The sequence below is a fragment of the Carex rostrata genome, chromosome 8 (genome assembly GCF_964058835.1).
Source record: "Carex rostrata chromosome 8, lpCarRost1.2, whole genome shotgun sequence".
Taxonomy (NCBI): domain Eukaryota; kingdom Viridiplantae; phylum Streptophyta; class Magnoliopsida; order Poales; family Cyperaceae; genus Carex; species Carex rostrata.
The window spans coordinates 7,494,456-7,516,939 of NC_135925.1; the positions used below are offsets into that span (position 1 = coordinate 7,494,456).

The 22,484-nt window shown below is 32.3% G+C and overlaps 2 protein-coding genes across 4 annotated transcripts; both read right to left on the minus strand.

Moving 5' to 3' along the window:
* Positions 1 to 3,014: 3,014 nt before the first annotated feature.
* Positions 3,015 to 10,450, minus strand: UBP8 (ubiquitin-specific protease 8). 3 transcript variants are annotated; one of them, XM_078306357.1, is made up of 13 exons: positions 10,240 to 10,450; positions 9,330 to 9,575; positions 8,789 to 8,930; positions 8,618 to 8,677; positions 8,435 to 8,527; positions 7,861 to 8,142; positions 7,401 to 7,541; positions 7,122 to 7,292; positions 6,560 to 6,817; positions 6,029 to 6,174; positions 4,901 to 5,440; positions 4,080 to 4,356; positions 3,015 to 3,546 (listed from the first exon to the last, which is right to left on the minus strand). In XM_078306357.1, exons 1-13 carry the CDS (start codon positions 10,335 to 10,337, stop codon positions 3,424 to 3,426), a joined length of 2,577 nt encoding a protein of 858 aa, XP_078162483.1. In that variant the 5' UTR covers positions 10,338 to 10,450; the 3' UTR covers positions 3,015 to 3,423. The 3 variants fall into 3 exon arrangements, with proteins under 3 accessions (XP_078162483.1, XP_078162482.1, XP_078162484.1); XM_078306356.1 differs by having other exon boundaries at positions 4,901 to 5,446; XM_078306358.1 differs by lacking the exon at positions 8,435 to 8,527 and having other exon boundaries at positions 4,901 to 5,446.
* Positions 10,451 to 12,244: 1,794 nt separating this feature from the next.
* On the minus strand, positions 12,245 to 13,748 carry LOC144558083 (PKS-NRPS hybrid synthetase cheA-like). Its single transcript, XM_078306791.1, has 2 exons — positions 13,166 to 13,748; positions 12,245 to 12,252 (listed from the first exon to the last, which is right to left on the minus strand). The coding sequence occupies exons 1-2, from the start codon at positions 13,746 to 13,748 to the stop codon at positions 12,245 to 12,247; spliced, it is 591 nt and encodes a 196-aa protein (XP_078162917.1).
* Between the last annotated feature and the right edge of the window lie 8,736 nt (positions 13,749 to 22,484).

Genomic DNA, 22,484 nt, shown 5'->3' on the forward strand with positions numbered 1-22,484 from the left:
TTCAAAATTTTATCATTCAATTTTAACATTTATATATTATATCTGATCCTCCATTCCATTTAATTTAGACGTTTACACTTTTATTACAAATATCCACTTTTTAAACTATAATTATATATATCTCATATCTACATTCATATTCATATTCACTACCCGATATTTATATCAGTAAAAATCTGAATACATATATAAATATTAGACGAACAATATCCAACTTAATTATTTGCATCCAATGGCGGAGCACATTTCACTTTCTACTTCTTAATTTTGAAAACCAAGTATAGATTTATGTATAATCAGATCATTATATATTTTAGAGAAAATTTTGTCTATTTATGAACAGACCACAAAAACCCACTAAATTTTTTTAATAAAAAGCTTGACTATGCCCGTTGAACCCGGGCCTACCTCCAATCATCAAACAAATTATTGCAATTAAATGCCGGAGAAAAACTGCAACACACGCGATCTACATGCCAACACGTTCATTTAACACCTCTTTTAAGTCTGTTTGGTTTTTTGGGATTTTCAGGCCTCCATTCAAAATATGGTTAATTTCATGTAGCAACAGGTTCCGGCTTTGGGTTTCTCAGGCCACCAAGCAAAAAAGCTGAGGGATGTAACAAATTTTACGTATGAGATGGATTCGTGCACTAAAAATTTAAACAAAAAAAATGGGTTACGAGTTGTCCACGTCGCCTTTTCCATGATAGGTAAAGCCATTAACTTCTGTTTCCTTGCATTATTTAGAAGAGACTAACTGATTCTCAACCAAAAGATCAAAATAATCATAATTTAAATCGATCCATTATTTGAAAAGGTAGCTGCATTCGAACAGAAAACTAAAGAAAAGGGAAATTTTTGCTCACCTACACGTTGCTGGATGATTGTGACAATATGTAACCACAGGTTCTTGAAATAATCTTCATTGATGGCTTAAAAACCTCATTTTGGAAAATTATCTAATTGCACTTAGGATTTTTCATTTTTTTTTCAATATAATAAATCCGCACAGTTCTGCAAGCCCCAATATATCATAATCTTGATTGAATTGTTCATTATTTTTATAGGAGCTAAAATATTGACGAGTAATCTAATTATGACAACAAATGAAATAATTTCTCAGACAAAATTGTTCAAGGCTCGCCAACTAATATGAGCACGTGCATGTATGAACTTTGTACAAATTTCTCAAAAAAAAAAATATCAACTATGTTAAAAAAAATTATATCTTGTTAACTGTCGTGACGTGACTTAACTAATGGACGAGCATAGAACGGTATTACCCCATAGGCCCATACCATTGTTAACAGGCCTCTTATAATAATGAATACTTTACATACTGTTTACCCATTGTTAATTTTAGGAATCTAGAAGTTCATTATAAACTTAATTAACATCAAGGCTAGTTGCTAAACTGATATTGTTATGTATTAGTTGATGGTTCTATGAAAGTGGTGGCACAGTAAGGCCACTTCTCTCTCCAAAATAATCAAGACAGACTGAACTAAACAAATAAACAATTGAAAACAGAAATCAAAAGATAAATTTTATTTACTATTGCACTCTTTTTTTTCAAAACATAGAGCAAAATATCTTCCTTCCAAAATTCTTAACAAAATGCCCTTGTGGACCCACTTGTTCCCTCTCTTTCCCTCCCTCTTCCTTCTCCCTATTTACTCTCATCTATTCTTTGTTTATTTGAAATATACAATTGTAATTTTATTTAAGTTTTGAATAACTTTTATTTTTTATGTGTATAAATGATTTAAAATAAAAAAATTAAGTGTGAAATTTTATTTTCTAAAATCAGAAAGTATAGTATTAGTGCATATGTGGAATATTTCCAACATATGAGTCTTTTAAAAATATATTATAAAATATGGTATTAACTTATTTTATAAAATCAAACATATAAATATTTTTAACATACGACATTCTATCTAGTTTATTCGATATAAAATTTCATATTCCTGGTTTTCACAATTATAAGAATTTTATCAATCACATGTTAAGAATAATTTAGTGAGATACTTATGCTTCAATAAAAATATAGTAATTATGTATATGACGTAATCTTAAGAAATTAAGAAATAAATAACGAAAGCAAAAAATATTGAGTTCGAATACTATAACAATGAGTGGTGTAGATGGTTTGAGATACATTTTTTACATCTTCGAAGTGCATATCTGGTTCGATTAATTACCAGATTCAGCAAAGTTTACCTTTTAATTTTTCACCATAATGTATTTACTGGCGAGTTGTATTACTTGCATTGGAATTGATTCAAAGCTGCTGGCATTATTTCTTGCATTAGTTATTTATATTCTTAATTTCTTAATTTTTATGTCATATACATAATAAGTATATTTTTATTGAAGCATAAGTATCTCACTAAATTATTCTTAACATGTGATTGATAAAATTCTTATAATTGTGAAAACGAGGAATATGAAATTTTATACCAAATAAACTAGATAAAATGTCGTATGTTAAAAATGTTTATTTGTTAGATTTTATAAAATAAGTTAATACCATGTCTTATAATAACTTTTAAAAAAACTCATATATATTCTTCAAACCAATTAAAAAATACTTTCTGATTTTAACAAATAAAATTTCACATTTAATTTTTTTATTATAAATTATTTATACACCTAAAAAATAAAAGTTTTTCAAAACTTAAATAAAATTACAATTGTATATTTTATATAAACAAAAAATAGATAAGAGTAAATAGGGAAAAAGAAGAGAAGAAAAGAGAGAATGTGTGGAATTCACAAGAGTATTTTGTTAAAAAAATTGAAAAAATAATATTTTGTTCTGTGTTTTGAAAAAAAAAAATTGTGAAATTCCCCTTGCTCAGCACTGCCCCCAAATTCTTATGGATATTAACGGGCCGAAGAAACTTAAGCCTGCCACATTAACCATTCATTCATTGTGCACAAAGTCACAAACCAAAGAGATCAAACGAACGGAAACTGACCTTAATGCAAAACTTGATCCTATAATAAATAAATGACAAATATTTCATTGATAGTGTTCAAATGCTACAAAGTCGTAATTTCCCAAAAATACAAAAAAAAAACGTTGCATATGCGACAAAAAAAAATTAATAACACGATATAAATTAAAGAATGTGAAAGAATCAGTACTAAACCGCCCACCATTAGTTGCTAGAAAAATCAAATTAGCATCAATTGAGAGTGTCTACACTAGCTTCAAAGAATTACTATATATATCAGGCGGTATTAGGAAAGCAATAAGAAACCCCTCCCCTGGCTCCAATTCCACTGCTTATAAATTTCCTCCAAAAAAAGTAAGGAAATAACAAGGTTGACTAGAAGGGTTTCAGTAGGTAAAAATGAATAAAAAATGACATGACCAATTCATGTGACGCATCAGAAAAAAAGTCAGAGAAGTTAATCAGTTGGATCAACTCGCCTATAAAAAAGCACATAAGCAGCAGCTGTCTTAATATTATCCTCTTGTACAACAGAAACACACCGATCATCAAAGTCGTACCACCGTTTCTCTCTGTCATGCTATTATACACGAAACAAAGAAAAAATAATTAGCACCAGAGCTTCTAAAATCTGAGAAAATAGAACAGAGTTTCTGAAGACAAAAAAAAGGCCCTAACTAGAGAAATATGCATTAGGGATCTGTCATATCAGTAAGAAGTTCAGAAAAAAAAATGGTATCATGCAGGCCCGTAGATATTGATGGCACCAATAAATGAGAAATAAAAATCTAAAACCTAATTGGCAAAAACTAATGCAGGAAGCACGCATAAATAGACAATGTTCTGGCCATCATCCAATGCGGGCACAAGTTTGCAAATGATATGCAGAGTACCAAATAAATGCTGACCCATCAGTGTTGTCAGCTTCAAAATACTCAATCTCAAAGTAAATCATTCAACAATCAGATAATTAAAGCTCAATATAACCCAATTTGTGTCAATTACCCATTAACTGTGAAAACCATCCCCCCAAAATGTGCAATTAGAAGCCTAGCAACCCATAAAAAACAAAATGGCAACAATTTGCAAGCATTAAGGGAACTTGCGACTTACAAAGACATATGCAGTATAATGGCCACCCCCCATATGTCCATAGTGGTTGCTTATAGCATATAAGCGGTAATGGGTCGATGCTGAGTCATCAACCCTGTGAGTAATGTACTTGGACAAGTCAAGATCACAAATTGGGAAGTCAACATAGGTCTCAAGTTTGTTTTTGGTGTAGCGGTTGTATGAGAATCGCTTGAGGTGTATCACCAAAATTTCTGGAAGTCTCCACAGGTCCAGTTTTTTGCTCGCTTGCCGGTGCTCTTTGCAGGATGGGCAATACCTGAAATTCAACAGCATTAGAGATATAATATTTCAGTTGAGTTGCAAATAAGAATACAGTATGATTACAGTTAGCAAGGATTATCATTCTAGATTGAAGCACCACTACAAATGAAATTTTGCTGATACTGATTGAGAATTTTAACCTTTTTTATTAGCTCTTTTTGGGCTGTGCTCAATTGCAAAAATGAGGTTCAATTATAGGTCAATTGCGTATACTCATAAAAAAGTTATAGTCCAGAATTACATGGAAATTTTGATAAGTGAAGGCTCATCCTAAGAATACATTGAGCTGTTACAGATAAATTATATAATTAAGGTTTAATCAAGTAACATTGGGTAAAATTAGGGTTCAGTTGCCAAAACAAAAGCATTCTGGTAAAAGCAATGATCCAGGATAATTCATATAAGCTGCGCCTGATTTCATCATATGGAGCCCAAAACAAACCTGGTAGCTTCACTATGTCATATGAGGTCAAAAAGGTTCGGCGACAAAAAATGGCAATCTTTGAAATAGATAAACTGACAAAAAGAAAGATGCTTACCACATGTCATCTGGTCCAAGTGGCTCCTCGTTTATGAATTTATCAAGACACTGGTAGAGAGTTACAGATTCCTGATCCTTCAATCTCCTATGAACAGGTAATTCCTTGTAAACTTCTGGCAAACAGCTGAGAAGCTCCATGTCGTACTGTGCCAAACCCATGACTTGCCACTGAACAACCACATGCAAGCGATTTTTTGGTAAATGGGTTTCAAGTAATGCTTCTGATGGTTGATCCATGTTTATCTTTGACTTGGACTGCTCAGTCTGGCTGATATGACCCTTTTCATTAGCTAAGAAAAATGTCAGATTATCCTCAATATTCATGCATTCATCAGAACTGTCAGATATATCAGACGAGTCAATGGAGGTCGATGAATTGGTGCTGTTTGAATCATCTTGGCTGTCATCTGAAATGGAACTGGTGCTGAAGCAGCTCTTCTTGCGTAGAAATGGGTTTAGTAACTTCATATACATTCTGCGAAGTTCAGGCCCATCAATCTTGTCAGGTAGCTTTGCAACTAGAGGAACCCCAAATCCCCTGTTCCTGAAACATTGTATGAGCATATTTAAAATAGAAGAAAAGATTCAATGTTCTTAGCTTATGCAAATAAAGCAAGCACCACCAATTTTTCTTTGCCATGAAAAATGCCCACATTAATGCTCTGACAATAATAATCTACAAGTAATTTTAAATTACAGGCCACCATCTACAAAGCATTGGTTATGTCTATCGAATTTGCTTAACTACAAAATAATGTCTCTAGAGCCAGCATTAAATCCAACAACAATTAAATTTGTCCATAGAAGGCTCTTAACCAATGATTGAAAAGAACATTTTATCAGTTCAACTTAAAGATGAAAGTCTTCTATAATAAGTTGAATTAAGGGCAACTTCATCTGAAAGAGAAACACGACTTCTGCGTCCAATAGAGTATTCCCAATATTAAGTTATACACTAGTTTGCAGAACTACATTCTGTCTTCTTCCAAGAAAATCAATTTCACAGGTCACTGCACTATTCCCAAAGCAGGATGTATTTCATAAAATCAGAATAAACCATGATACATTGAGACATACTCTGCAAAAGCATCTAAAAAATCAATTTATAAGGACAATTGTTTCTTACTCGACTTTTTGATGCATGAACACAACAACTGCAGAGCTTTCTTGTCCTCTTGGTACACGGTAAGCAGCCAATTGATCTCCATCCCTCACCAAGGAGATCAGATCAGACGGTTCATCTAGAAATCGAAGGATACCACTCCTAAAAACCTGAAAATAATGATAACAAAAGATACATCTCAAGATATTCCATGCAGATGTCTACAATACTTGAAAATAATAGACAGTCAAGATGACACAACATTCAATTAGTGCTGCATTCGAACAATATCAAGCAGCTCGAATTATTCCATTTTTTTACGGAATAGCTGTAGTTGAACATTAGTTTGGTAATATGTCCCTCAATTAAGATTCCATTTCGCCCCAACCTGATATAATCGAGTGTTGAAGTTACCTTAATCAGGGAATAAACAGGGAAAGTCAATCAAGAATGTGGAAATAAACATTGACCAGTATCAATTTCCTTCACCAGCAATCGCTCTACTTCTGTTATTGCATGATATACAGAAATAAGTTAACCAAACAACAAAGATACCTCTGCAACTAAGAGGGTTTCATCATCTCTCAAAGAACATGCAGCGCTCAGAGCCTGAAAAAAATCACCAAAGGTGCCAGATTTGGGTACAGTTATTGTGCAGGGAAGTGGTCCAGTGATGCCATCAGTGCTGAAAACCGTAACAGTCATGGTCCTCTTTCCACTGCAAGGGAGAGGGAGAGACAGATACATGAATGGATCAAATGTGGTTGATACTTTGTTGCACTCCGGACAGACCAGTGTCGATTTGTATTGCCCCTGCATTGGTTTCATGAAAATTGAAGCCATTACTTCTCTTAATTAAAACTAAAGACAGAAATTTATCACATTTTGAGCACCGAGTTAGAGATCTATATCTACCCGGCTTACTTCCAGGTCAGTTTTACTGAAAAAATGACATACTTGAGTTGGGGGCAAAATTACTGTTAGTTGCAAACGTGAATAGAAGTGGGTGCTAATGCATTCTAAAAGGCACTAAATGACATGGACCAAAACCAAGTAGCAAAGATTTTCATTAACAGGTTCTTATCCAATGTGCCAGAGTAATAGAAGGGGTATTAACTTGACAGGTATCAACTATGATAGAGTCATTTCGAGCTAGATGATTGCCCCAATACTCATCGGCAACTTCTGCATCAGGACGTCCATCAGAATCCTTGGCCTCCAAATAGGGTTTGCTTTTCACGCCGTTGAGATCCTCATGAAGACCATCTAATAAAAATGCCAGTAGCTCCTGCCCACCAATCATGATTAACAAAAATCAACCAATCGGTTAATACAAGGAAAGAATTAACTATGTAGTAACTACTATCTCGGTGTAAAAGGCAATTCAAATCAGTACCTGTGAATCATGTTGATTAAAACCACTGAACTGAGGGGCAAAATGTGCAAGTTTGCTCTTGAAACGATGTGGGGCAACTGCTCTTTTGTCCTGTCTCCATAGCCGCCTCAACAAATCGCCAAAGGCCAAGGCAATCTCCCCCTATTAAAAGATATGTCTGTATAGTCAGCATGAAGGTTGTGTTTTGTCTAAGTTTCTTTAGAACAATGGTTTATTTCAATTTTAAATTGTCCATGTATCGGTGCACTGCACCAGAGCTTGTTTTGATATTCCAAAGAGTGCTTTGGACAGTAAATTTGATAATAAAGCACTCCAATTCAAAATGTAACAATGAACTTATAAAGAACAATTACTACAAAAGAAAGGGCAGTACTTCTATATTGCCAACTTGCATACAATTCAGAGCCTGCAGAACCATCATGAATTACCACTATAAACAATCAAAAAAATTGGAACATACCTTCATTCCCAAGGGATTATTCTTGTTTATGTCTTTTGTAAAGTCGCCATGAAAATATTCTACAAGCCTCTGTGTATGAGCCAAGCACTGGACAGCACTGTTCATGAAGCAAGTATTTCCGAGGTTTTCTAGACCGATTAGACCTGAACCAAGAGAATTCAAGTCTACATCAGAAATAGAATCCCATTCACATCTAGAAAATATCCCGCGAGGAAAGCTGCTTGTTTTAGACTGGTATTCTTCAATTCCTGGCATTGTATAGACTTGCACTTCTAGAAGGATCTGTGCATGTGAAATAACAATAGCAATGATAAAAAAAATAGATTAGAAATAGAATTTGACATGACTAGGAAGGAACAGATTAACCGGATTATTGCAATACAAGAAAGAAAGATATATGCCAACTTTACAGTAGTGTGACAACTTATAGGTACCAGCATAAGCATAACCACAAACTAGTTCAACATATTGCATAAACTTGCATTTGTGAGAACTAATACCATACTAACTGATGCCAAACAAGTCATATTCAAACAAGATCAAGATGCATATCCAGATCAAGACAGTATTATACCTCCTGATCATTCTGATGATAATCAGAAGGAAGTCTATTCCATTCATTCATCAGTATAAGATTTGTTTGCCCTGAAAAATCCCAAATGTGTACCTGGATCAAAATAAAATAAATCAATTGATGCATCAATATTGCTTAAAATTTCATCTGCAAGATAAAGATGAAGCTAAAAAGTAGACATACTGGCTCAGAGTCAGTCGCAAATATCTTATTTGCTCTCTTGTAATTCTCATTTGTGTTATCCTGAATCACAAGAAAAAATGGACAACATTAAATGACTACTGTTAGCTTAGGATTCTTCTAAACTGGTTATTCATACAAGGAAATAAAAAATAAAAAAATAGAAAACCAGACCTTCTTGCTAATCTTTATGGTCATGTTGATTTCTTGCATAACAGATACCCTTAGCATCAGTGGATAAACATCCACCGAGCTTCCCTCCTCATCAGCAGTATTTCTCTTTGCACTTTTAGGCATCAAACTGGAACTGTCGTGCCTGACAGTTTCAAGGCACAAAATTATATTGAAGTAAACAGCTGGGTTTACAATAGCATAGTGAGTGAAAATTTTGTCAAGTACCTGAGTAGGGACTCCTTCAAGAAACTTTTATTCTATAGTTTGGAAGTTAAAAAATAAAAGGTGTAGAATTGTCAAAACTCCAGAGCTAGAGAATACAAATGGTCTTCTATGGATAAACATTTTAGAAGGTTTCCATGTGTGCAGTTAGCAATTTTAATCCCCCCCACTCTTCCGATTTTGCTCATTACGGTAGCACTTTAACATGGCATTATTGCATTGTTTCACAATAATTATGCCTTACATATATACAATTCTCAAAAGAGAAAATGGTCAATCATTTACAAAAATCTGATGTAAAAAAATCATTAATACTGACCACTTGAGTGCGCGGGACCACAAATCATATCGTATTAATGCATAGGTCCGGCTAGAGCTGGGCTCCTCTGGGCCATTCTCGTGCTGCGAGGTCTCGTCATAAGAGCGCCTCAGGTGGAACACAAGATCCGAACCCAACAAATTGTTTATAATCCTAATCCCATAGTAAGATGATGCTGATGTGGCAGCATATGGGACCCCTTGCACCACATCCTCTGTCACTGACTCTTGGGCCACTCTCCACCATCTAAAAATGCGCAAAAAGAATAATAGACTTAGTCTATATACACCATGAAGGGACATGTACCACATGCACACACGATATACATAATAACATGCACAATGCAAGTATGCAACCAACCAATTTTGACCATACATATGTTATGTTGTTTACACCCAAATTTTACTCCGAATGGCTTTAATTAATAGATTGAACGATGATGAAGTAAAGAAACAAAGCTAAAAAGATCAACAAATTAGTGCAATTTGGACCAGCCAACACTAGACTTGTGCATGGCAATGTCAGTCTCAACTCAAAAAGGTTCAGATGTTTGACATTGTAATAGATGTGCTATTCTTAAATCTTCCATCCACCCTACTATCTATAAATCTCTCTCCACCCTATCTCTCTCTTGCTCTTGGATGCTGCATCTCCTCTATGTGCCTGATCCACTTATACATCTTACGTCCCAGTGGAAGATCAATTTGCACAATTATTATAGCAGTGTTCTAGCCGAACAAATGACAACTCCCTAGATCTGGCTGTAACACCACTTTTGAAGAAGCGTGTTAATTAGAAGAAATGTGGCGCCTATTCACTATTAGACCTCTAACGGCAGATTAGATCAATGCAAGACAAAATAGCTTGTAACTTGGGTACGGAGAAAAGATAAGTGAAGGAAAACGCGTACCTATAAGGGACGAGATAGACGCGGTCGTCGAAGGAGGGAGAATGGTCGGAGGTGGAGACGGCGTCCGACGCGGCGGAGGCCGCAGCGGCGGTCGCCATTGCAAGATGAAGAGAGAGATGGTGATCTAAAGAGACAGAGAGAGAGAGAAAGAGGGAGGAAGTGCTCAAGGAAATGAGGCAGAAAGGGGGAGTCTCTTTTCCTCTTATTTGTCTATTTGTTTTTCCTCTGTTCTTTTCTGTGTCGTTTTTAGTTTTGTTTGTTTTAAATTCGTTCTTGTTTTCTCATTTTGACTTTTTTCTCATCTCGGACTATCAGTGTGAGGACGGAAATAAATCTGCTGCGATCCAAAAATCCCTACAATCCCTGCGATTCCAAATCCCTCCCTTCACATTCTACAATGCACAAATCTCAAGGAGAAATTATTTTTTATGTGCAAATCTCTAAGCAAATGAACGGACGGATTTGGAATCGCAGGGATTGCAGGGATTTTTGGATCGCAGCAGATTTATTTCCGTGTGAGGACAAGGGACTGCTCTTAGAAGAAAAAGGAGAGGGAAAGAAAAATAACAAGGAGATTAATGTTTATTCTTCCAATTAAGAGAGAAGATATTGGTACGAAAAATTCCTTCTTTTATATTCCTTCACTTTCTATTTATCTTTTATAATTAACTCCTTCACTTTCTATTTATGTTTTATAATTAACTCCAGGGTTAAATAAATAGTTTATTTTTCCTTTTATTTCTTCTCCTCTTATATCCATTTATCTTTTCTACCCAATTCTGCAGCACACTCTAACAAATACTCAAAATGGCAACATTTATCTTCTTAATTCAACGATTACGGAATTTCAATAAATATGATTTAATCTGAGATCATGTGATATCCCTTTTGTGTTGCAGATTAATAAATAAATAGAAATGAAGCTAATGTAAAGGATATATATTTGTTTTTAAAATTTAGTTAGAGGACAATTTTACAGTCAGAAATTTTAGATCAAATTCTACATGTACAAAATTTTGAAACATGGTTGAGTGCTGCATGATTTATTTCATTCAACAATAATAGTTTTCTTATTTCAATTTAAAATTAAAACATAATAAAATAGTTAAATTGATCTTTTTGAAAGAAAAATAAAATAAGTTCTTATTTGTATTTTAAATTATTTGTTAAATTGATCTATTGTTTTAAAAAACTCTAGATTATGTAATTGCTTAGTCTTTCCGAAACACTTTGTTCGTTTTTTTCTCAATAGAAAAAACAGTTGAATATCTCACTACTAAAACTATTGCTAACAAGATTAGTTAAATATTGTCTTAAGGTACTTCTTCTAATTTCTTTAGTCACTTAATTTCTTAGTGTGAATTAAGATCACATTTTGTCCTTTTTTACATGAATTATTAATTCATATCCGAAATTTAAAGATACCTCTACCTATAAGGCCATAACTAAATATTTCTTAATTTATATTTATGAATTAGCATAATCAAGCACGAGCTCTTTGATATTGATTAAAACTTAATTCAACTTTTATTAACAAATTGCTCCAGCGTTAATAAGATGATTTTCTAGTTTCCACGAATTTGAAATTAAAGTGAAGGATTATCATGTGCAGTCACTAATGTGGAAAGTCAATTTTAATTAATGTGAACGATAAATAATTGTTTTACCAAGTTTTTCAGTTTTCTCTGAATTTCTTCTCCTTTTTGCCTCTTCTTTTTGTTCTCTAAAATTTTCTGCGGCGATAACTATGCCCGCAATAATGAGGCAAACCAAATATCGTCACTCATAACGGGCCAAAACCTACCTATTTTGTTTTCACCATATATCCCATCCATCGAGAATCAATCAAGTTGACTGTTGACTGACAAATGTGTGCAAATGGCTGTGGCCTGTGGCGGCCTTCCAAATTTGTGGGCCAAACACCAATGATGTGGGGTGAGGATTTTAACAGCAAAAAAATAACTCAATGCAGCGATCAGGTCAGAGAATTATTTTACTTGGACTATTATGTCCCTGCTTTAAAAAAGAAACTAATATAACAGGTTAACCTATTAGAAGACCATAATCATTAATGGAGCATCACCTCTTAATGAAAATATTTTATTCAAATAAATTCAAAGATATACATATGAAATCCAGAATATTGTATTTCCCTTTTTATTGTTACGAAATCAAACATTATTTTTGTTAGAAAAAACAACACGTTTATTTTATATTAAATATTGAGTTTTTGCATTTGAAATTTTATATCCTAATTTCTATTGTCATTGTTTTTCAACATCATATAACAACAAGTCTGATTTTTATATATATGTTTCGTACAATTCAAAATTTATAATTTATATCAAAAAAGAGTTTAATAATAGATCAACTAACATATTACATACATATTTTGAGCCGTCACAATCTATAACATAATAGCATAAAAATAACAACTATTAATCCTAGAAACTTTATTTTGACAATGATAATTCGAATAGAGTTTTCGATAAATATTTTATTATTTTACTAACAATAAAACTAAAAATTTAAAAACTAGAAAATTCATTTAAATTAAGCATAGTAGTGACATTATTCTCAAAGATCATTACTTCATTAGCTGGAGGGGCTTCATTGTTGGTACATGACTTGTGTTTTTTCGATGCTTCCACAAGTTCAAATTTAGATGGATCTTGTTTGGTAGAACTCAATGTCTTTTACTTTTTTGGTCGCCAAAGCTTGCGCCTGTTACGTGGAACTTTTGGTTCGAGTATCAGACCCCAACGATATCAAAAAGTGGCATCTTATACTTATTTGTTTTGTAGGTACAATCCATAATAAAAAACACTCGGAAAATTCTTAACCAAAGTTATTAACATAGGATGTATAAATAAAAGATGTGTAAGAATATCACCTTCATCATGTAAAATATCATACTCAAACTCACCTCCTCCTAATTCATCCAATAAAGCTTGAATTATTGTTCGACCTTCTAACTTTTCTCTATGGATCTTCGCCTTCACATTATACACTGTTTTAGAGATAGCTTTAAGCTCGAGTTTCTTTTGGCGTAAAGAAGAGAGGATTTGTCTAGACGGTATTCTAGATCGAGTCATGTGGTCAACTTTCTTGATATCTTCTTGTGATAGTTGTCGAAGAGAATGATAGTCAGAGATATCAGCAGATGCTTCATGGTTGTGTGATAAGTTACGTATTTCAATTATCCAAATTCCTTCATCCGTCTTTTTACCCTTAATTTTAAAAGGACAATTAATCCGCCGTGTCCCTGTTGTCTTTTCTCTTTCATCTAAAGGCACACCCCGTACATCACGATATTGACCACCTCTATCACATTGTAAAACCACATATTTCTCTAACTTTGAACCACAAATAGATAATGCGTATCCTTTATCTGAGTAAAATGCTCTAACACCAATAAGTAGATCTTCGCGAGTTTCGTACTTGAAACCGAATAATTCAAGTTTTTCGGCCTCTTGTTCAAATGAAATTGCTGATTCATCAATATTCATCTATTAAAAAAAAATGAAATTAGTTACTTTTTTAAAAAGTAAGTAGCTGCTTAAAAAATATTTGTTGTAAACATAAAATTATCGTCCACATCTGATGAGAGAAAAAAATGAAATTAGTTAAATATTTTAAATTACCTTTGATTTTGATTTGAGTATTTATGAATGAAGAAGAGAGAAATAGCGCACTCAAAGCATGAATTTGTTTTTTCTCGCAGCAATCTTTTTTTGTTGTGCGAAAAATATCAATTATGATTGACGGCTAATTAAAGAAAGAATTATCAATTGATTATACTCAGTTAATGAGGTATTTATTAAAGAAGTAAATAGTCATTTTTTAAAATTTCTCTAACTTCTTTGCTGCTTTGAGCCAAAACTTAGATGTTAAAATCTATGCCCATGATGTGCCCGAGCCACAGTGCGTCACAGCAGAGATGGTGCCATGGTGGGCAGGTGTGATTGAGCCGGATGGGGACTCAAATCGAATCGGACATGAGCTTAGGGTAAGACCTGCCCTCCGACCCTATTTGATCATATTACATGCAATTATTGCATTATGTATATATATTTTTAATTTACTATATATTTTTTTAAATACTATTATACATAAATTAAGAATTACATTTATTTATGTATTTGTTCACTAATTATTTTTAATAAAATATCAATATATATTTATTTAAATATTATTTTATAGTAAAGGTTGAAGGTCAAACTATAAATTATTTAATATTTACAATGAATTGGTCTTTCTGGATTTTGAATATACGATATCCATACGTAGAGCATTGTCTTCGCTATTAGACCAAAAATTAATTCTCATGTATTTATTTAATTATGAACACGAAATGGGTAGGTTTCCAATAACTACTAATATATGTAACATGTCAAAGGCAGGGGTGTTCATTGATTCGGTTCGGTTGAAATCAAGTCAAATTAGGCAAACTAAAGTTATAATTCGGTTTCCAAAATAGAACCGAACTGAACCGATTTAGCATTGCAACCAAACCAAACCGAAACAAAGTTTTATTTCGATTTGTTTGGATCAAACTGAAATATATTAATGATTTTATTTAAAGCAATTTATTTATAATACAACCGAAGCATATTAAGAAATAAAACAGGGTATTAAGAAATAAACTAGGATATTAAGAAATAAACCGAAGTATTTAAAGCAATTGATTAAGAAATAAATTGGGGTATTAAAAAATAAAACGGGGCAGTCGGGACCTAATTCATAATATATAAAAGTTTGATCAGTTCGGTTATTTTGGTTTTAAAAATTCTCAAACCGAACCGAAGTTATAATTCGGTTTTAAAAAGCAAATTGAACTGAACGGAACCATCATTTAAATCGAGAAAAAATCATTTAATTTAAACTAATTCGGTTCAGTTCAAAACAAACTTAATCCCTAGGCCACAGTCAAAAGTCAAAACATATCTTTATCAAGATCAATATTATGCAAATCATGCACATGCATCTTGTACATACAACGAATATGTATTCATAAACAAATACTGCCGCAATAGACAGTGGACCCAACTGATTTGAATAACATCGATCTTGATAAAGATACGGGCTCCGCTATCAGTTTAGTGTTGCATGCATCGTTAACGCTATCCAAAATTTTCATCTCTAATGTTCGGTTTCATTTAGTTCCAGTTTCTATGCTGTTAGTTGATCTATTTCTCTTCACCTTCTCATTTTCTTTATCCAACTTTAATCTTTTCATGGTTAAAAGAGAGCCAATGAAAAAGGTGAAGAGAAAGGAAGAAGTCAAATATATACAGAGGAATATTAATGCAATAATGCTGCTAATTTATTGTATCAAAACGGGACTCGATATCTATCCGACTTTTAACCCTCAAAAAAGAAAAAAAGAAAAAAAAAAAGGTGTAATGCAAAATAAAGAATCCAGAAGATAGAAAAGGGAAGAAGTCAAATATATTATATATACAGAGGAATATTAATGCAGTAATGCTGCTAATTTATTGTATCAAAACGGGACTCGATATCTATCCGACTTTTAACCCTCAAAAAAGGGAAAAAAATAAAAGAAAAAGTGAAATGCAAAATAAAGAATCCAGAAGATAGAAGAAGGAAGAAGTCAAATATATACCGAGGAATATTAATGCAGTACTCCATATTTTAATTGAGAAAAATAAAGAGAAATGTTTTGCTCCTCCGAGTCATCATACCTGAGTGTGTCCCCCAAATAGTTTAATAAAAAAATCTTATAATGTTGTCTAACTTTTATTTCCAGAACTAATATCCAAACATTTAAAGCTATGTTTATAACATTTTAAAATGTTATTCACAAGCATTTAAACGTCTATCTGAAAATATTTCTAGATAGTTTTAACTCTTAACTACTTTTATTTTTTCACCCACTTTTTTTTATTTTTTCTCTTATCATTATAATCATTTTTTCCGACGATCCGTGATGAATTTTATGAATTTAAAAATACAAATGTTTTCTATTCAATTTTATCTTTCAAATAAGATCTGTGAAGAAATACTTTTGAGTAATTTTGAAGTTATTTGATTTTTTTTAAAGTAAAACTCATGAGTACTTTAAATTTTAAGTTTTTAAATCTTAGTCTACAACCATTAAAATTTTCAAGGCTTTGTACATTATATTTATATGTTTTGTACATGAACTTTGTACATACAGTGTTATTGTTGAGGTTTATACGAAAGATTTGAAGGCTTGTAAATAGAGGTTTAAATTGTTTTGAAGCAAAATAAAAAAACTGAAAGTCACAGAGATTTAAAGCGGTAAAAAAAAGACGACACAAATATAACTTGAAAGTTATTCTTCATGGATCTCATTTGAAAGATAAAATTGAGTAAAAAATGTTCGTATTTTTATATCGCAAAATTCATCATGGATCGTCGAAAAAATGAACGAGAATGATCAGAGGAAAAAAAAAAGGTGGGTGAAATAAATCTTTCATCTTTTGACTTTAAAGACAAAAGTAGTTAGGGGTTAAAACTATCAAAATTTAGAATTTTAATGATTTAGATTTAAATGCTTCCGAGTAACATTTTAAAATGTTATAAATAGAGTTTTAAATGTTTAGATATTAGTGTTGGAAATAAAAGTTAGACAATATTGGAAGTTTTCTCGTTAAACTACTTGGAGACATACTGGAATTTTGTTTGGGATACAATTATCAGGCTCCAAAAATCAGTAAATTTGGAAAAAAAATATATATAAAATCAAATGATGTTTGTACTGGATATAAAATGTAGTTTCATTAGTAGCAAAAATAATCTATCATCAAAAGAAAGCTAAATCTTATCGTCGATTTTTTACAACTAAATAAATAGCCATTCATCTGACTAAGATGACCGAATTGAGGCTATAAATTTTTCTTTAACAATAAAAATTGAATATGAGAAAAAGGATTTTGAATTTATTATCTTTTCACGACAGCTAAGAATTAGTCTACTTTATTTAGAAAATGGAAATCCCACGTTAGGTGGATCTTAGGGGGAAGTTTATTAGTAATGATCCATGGAATATTCTGACAGCATGATGATGCTTATATTTGAGATCCGGATCCGGATTTTATGAAGCGTATTTATGCTTACTATCACGTGAGGTGACAAGAATTCACATCTTTACCTCACTGAGGATAATTGGAACGGTTCAGGATCATTCTTTTAACTTGGCACAAATCTCAAAGCACAAATGATACTACCCTCCTGTGCTATCTCGAGTAGGCACCTGCTGAGAGTAAATGTAGACTGTCCGTTTCAATTTGCTTAAGTCAGGCATCCGGGAGAATACGAATTTCAATCCTCTGCATTAACTCAAAAAAGAATATTTTAAGTTAATGCATCTAGACCATCTGACCTGTTTTAAGATTCGTACGGATTAGATCCACACTAATATTAAAGAGCCTTTGAATTATAAATTGTGACTAGACCATCTGATCTGTTTTAAGATTCGTACGGATTAGATCCACACTAATATTAAAGAGCCTTTGAATTATAAATTGTGACTAGATTGGCTCTGTTTAAAATTAAACGACCGAGAGATACTCTTTTGAATTCGGAGGATATGGATCCAGGTGACAATGGGGTTACGGGGGTGCCCAATTGCTCATCCCCAGTCCAGTGTCACTGCCACATGCTGTTGGATTTATCAAAAACGGATCCACATGCTGTTGGATTAAGTAGAGCCCAGATCCAGTGCAATACCTGAATGAGATTTGAGTCGTCCTTTTCAATCTTGCATGAATCTCAAAAATTGATTTTGGCAAATATTCTACTCTCTCATATATCTGAGAGGATATTGTTGGAAATGTTCAACAGGTCAAATTATTTTGTCCTATATTGATACTTTTAATTTCTGAAATTAAATACGAATTAAATTATATCGGGTCGCATGAATTATGGATCAGAATTTTTATATTCAGAAAACTATCTGAAAAGATGCAACCAATGTGAATTGAAAAAAAAGATATATAAAAGAGTGCTATTTTCAGCACCGAAATTGCAACACTCATTATACCAGTTTTTTTTTTTTTTTTTTGAATAAACTCATTATACCAGTTAGATCCACATTAAATACTTTTCCTTTGCTGCTTCATTATGGCAAATTGGCAACCACTATTTTCTTTTTAATAGTTTTGCTTAACTCTTCGACTTAGTTCCAGCTCTATCTTTATAAATCTCAAAAATAAATTGAAAAAAGAAAACCGTCATATCGTTCATGCCCCTTCTTTCCTTGATATTTTGTTCCTGTTCCCTTCGTCTCGGAAAAAAAAAAAAGCGTTAGCACAATTTCATAAATCATATAATATGTGTAACCTGTACAGTTTCAATTCGTTTATCTCTCAATTTGTCTAAAATGTAATTTTATCTATTTGTGACTCAAGAGACTAGAGAAATAATTAATAAATTTGCGACTCTAAAAATCACAAAATATAATCTCTTTTGTTACGTTTGTCACATTTTTTTTTTGAAAAAATTTATAGTGTGTTCATACAAATTTTTGAAATAACCAACTATCTCATTGAAATTCCATAATATATCAAATTCCAACAAAATCTTAACATTCTTTCTTCTATCCTTTAATTATTTTATCTTTTATTTAAATATTATAAAAATTGAATAGACCTATATATCCTTTAATTTTCACCAAAACTTTATCTCTCTCTTCAGACCCTCTCTCCTATCTCCACCATAGTCAATTAATTGGTAAAATCTGATTTCTCTTGAGATTTGCAATTTTCGAGCTCCATCACTATGGTTGATTACAAAATCTCTCATGTTGTTTTTTTCCCTTCATCTCATCGAGAAACAAGAATTCAAAAAAGAATGGCTTGAAACAAACATTGGTCATGATTTATTTTTCTTTTTTAGTAAAGATTGAAGATCAAATTATTCAACTATTTAATACCTTTGTTATTTCAATAAAAAATATCTCTCATTTGAGTTTCGAACTCATGACCTCTTACATAGAAATTATATGTCTGTGTTATTAGACCAAATGCTAGTTCTTCGGTTATAATTTCTTTGCTTATATATATATTTTTGTAGGCCAATTTTGTGTTTAAGAACTTGGATGCGGATGTCCTTTGCCGATACAAATTGAAAAGTTTAGCATTTGAAAGTTCATAAATGGGTTTTTAAGTATTCTCATGTTGTGTATGGATAATTTGCAACCGGATTGTAGCTACCCTGAATAAAGCAACGAAACTAATGAATAAAAAAAAAAAAAAAAATTAATAAGTTTGATAGTTAACAAAGCAACAATTGATAGATTTCATGCACATCGTGAGTATATAAACCAACGAAACTCCTAGACCAGTTAAATAAATTACTTGCTTATTAATATCATCCTAAATGAGCTTGTCGCTTACAAATTTCTTGTGCTGATTCAACCAATCAAGATTCTTGTAAAAAAAAAAAAAAAAATTCAAGATAGGGACTACTAATCAAAGTTACCGAAAAATAGCAAAAACAAAAAGGTTAAACATACTCGGTACATTGTATAAAAGTTACCGAAACAACAACCGAAAGAAATATAATTGTTTAGAACAATTATATATATATATATATATATATATATATATATATATATATATGATTTGGATTTTAAATGTTAATTATGGATTTGAATTTTGGGCCGAAAGCCCATTAGTAATCAAAATCTTAATTAAAATTAAAACCCAAAATCAAAAGCCCAAAAGAATTAAAATTGAATTTGGGCCAAAGTGCAAAAATCCAATTTGAATTCTTCCTCTTGAAATAGCCACAATGGAGGGTATTTTGGTCATTTCACAACCTCCACAAATGGCTATAAATAGAGGGGTGAGGGTAGAGAGAAGATTACTAATTCACTTGATATCGAATCGATTCGGTAATCTATTTTCTCTCTTTCTCGGTTTTCTTTCGCCAATAGTGTTTCGATTAGAAATGAAAGTTATACGTAACTCACGTATAATATTTTAGGTTGTTGAATGTGTTTACAGGATCGGTGAATAGTGTTCTTGCGAAGCACACGGTGTTTATGTTTTCACATACTTGTGATTCATTAACATCTAGCGGATCATGACTAATACTATTTTGTCTTTTCTTAGTGAATAGTGTTTTTGCATAATCCCGCAGTTTACAATATTTATGGCAAAAGAAATAAATCGCTCTCCGATTAGTCCTGGTGGATAACCGATAGAGGTATCTGTTAGTTTGTAATAATCTAGAAGTCAATAATACGATAATTTATCATAAAGCTTTGTTCATGAATTGAATGTCTATTTATATATATATATATATCATTTTGTTGCCTTGAGTATTATTACATTTATGGATCATTTCAAGTTCATGACTGAAATTGTGAAACTCCATAATATAGATGATATATACTCTTAAAAAGGTCACTGACCAAGGTAATTAGCAGGAACACTAATTACCGCTATAAGGTTAGTATGTGGATTAAAAAATGGTTAAGTTTTACAAACCACTTGACACGAGATGTCATTTTAATCACATAGATACATGTTCTAGGAACATGATATTTGACAGACCCCGAATGAAACATTAAATAGAATTGTGTTCGTGTCATTAATGTTTTCATTCAGTGTCAAGTTCTACAGTATGAGGTATTTATCGTTCCTACTAAGTAATATGTATGTGTGGGTGTTATCTAACGTTGTCCGTAAAAAGCAGTCATAACGGTAACATTTCCATATGTGTAGCTTAGCTGAGGAAGTGATAGTCTACCAAAAGTACTATTTGTCCCTCGTATTTTATACGAGCTATAGCATCACTGGACCCCTTGGTAGAGTTAGATTATCTGCATGTGGTATAATTACAAGAGTAATTATATTTGATAGTCTACTCAAGATCAAGAAAAAATTCAGTTAACAAGGATGACACATATCTACCTTGAAACTAATCTGATAGCTATGAGATAGAAGAATAGACACAAGTAAATTGTTTACTGGATCGTGATATTGTACAGTACAACATCATCTGTGTAATTGGATGGTCATGATGTATACTGCCAGATGCCACTCATGATTATAGAAGTTAAAACAGTTTTAACTCTATTTACCAACATAACACAGATCCTATTGGGTCACGCCATATAGGAGCTATTCGGAGAATCTTACTGATTAATTATAAATTGATTGTAATTAATATTAAGATTGTTATAATTAATTATACGTGTTATAATTAAATTATATTTGTCATGTAAAATGACAAAGCAAAAAAAAACTAATGGTTATAATTAGTTATACTTGATATAATTAATTATAATTAATTATACGTCATTTAGAATGACAAACAAAAACACTGGTTAGTTTATAAACGTGTTTGACATGTTGTATAAAAATTACCAAACGAAAACTGCAGACGAATATAATTGTACATGACAATTATACATATTTGATTTGGATAGTTACTATTTACTATTCCTTTGGGTTTAGGATCCATTAAACAAATCCAACCAATATGAAATAGCAAAATCCAAATTGGATACCTCTACAAAAGGGCAAATTGGTAATTTTGGCAACTTCAGGGGTATTTTGATCTTTTTGCGAACCTCCTCGAATGCCTATAAATAGAGGGGCATAGGTGAAAGAGAAAATTCACTAATTCACGTGTTAATCTGATTACTTCATTAATTGGAATTTCTCTCTTTCTCGGTTTACAGTTTTTCGGATTGGTGAATAGTGTTTTATCGAATTTCGCGATATTTCAGTTTTGCTTATTAGTGAATCTGATTAACCGAAAGTTCATGAATAGTGTTATTACGCCTTTTCGGTGAATAGTGTTTTTGCTGTATACCACGGTTTATAGTATTTCTGGAAAAAGAAATAAACCGCTCTCTGGTTAGTCCTGGTGGATAACCAATAGAGGAATCACACGTGTGATACTCCGAGTCGATTTCATCCCTGGTGTAGCTCTTCTCGCTCGGTCTGCATTCCAACTGTGATTTGGAAACAAGGTATAAATTGTTATATTAATATATTTAATTGGTAAATATATTTAAAGCTTTAGAAAATCAATTATGGAGTAGATCTGTAAATAGGATTAAACGGATCTTCTTGATTCATTTAATCCGTAGCTTAAGTTAGATGTAAAAATTTTGTTTTACTCTTTTCGCACCTTAAGCAAATAAATGAGTTTGAACCGTCAAAACCCCAACATACTTAATCAATGGGTTCGAACCGTCAAAACCCAACAGTATCAGACGTCTGGTGCTCCGAGGCGAGTCG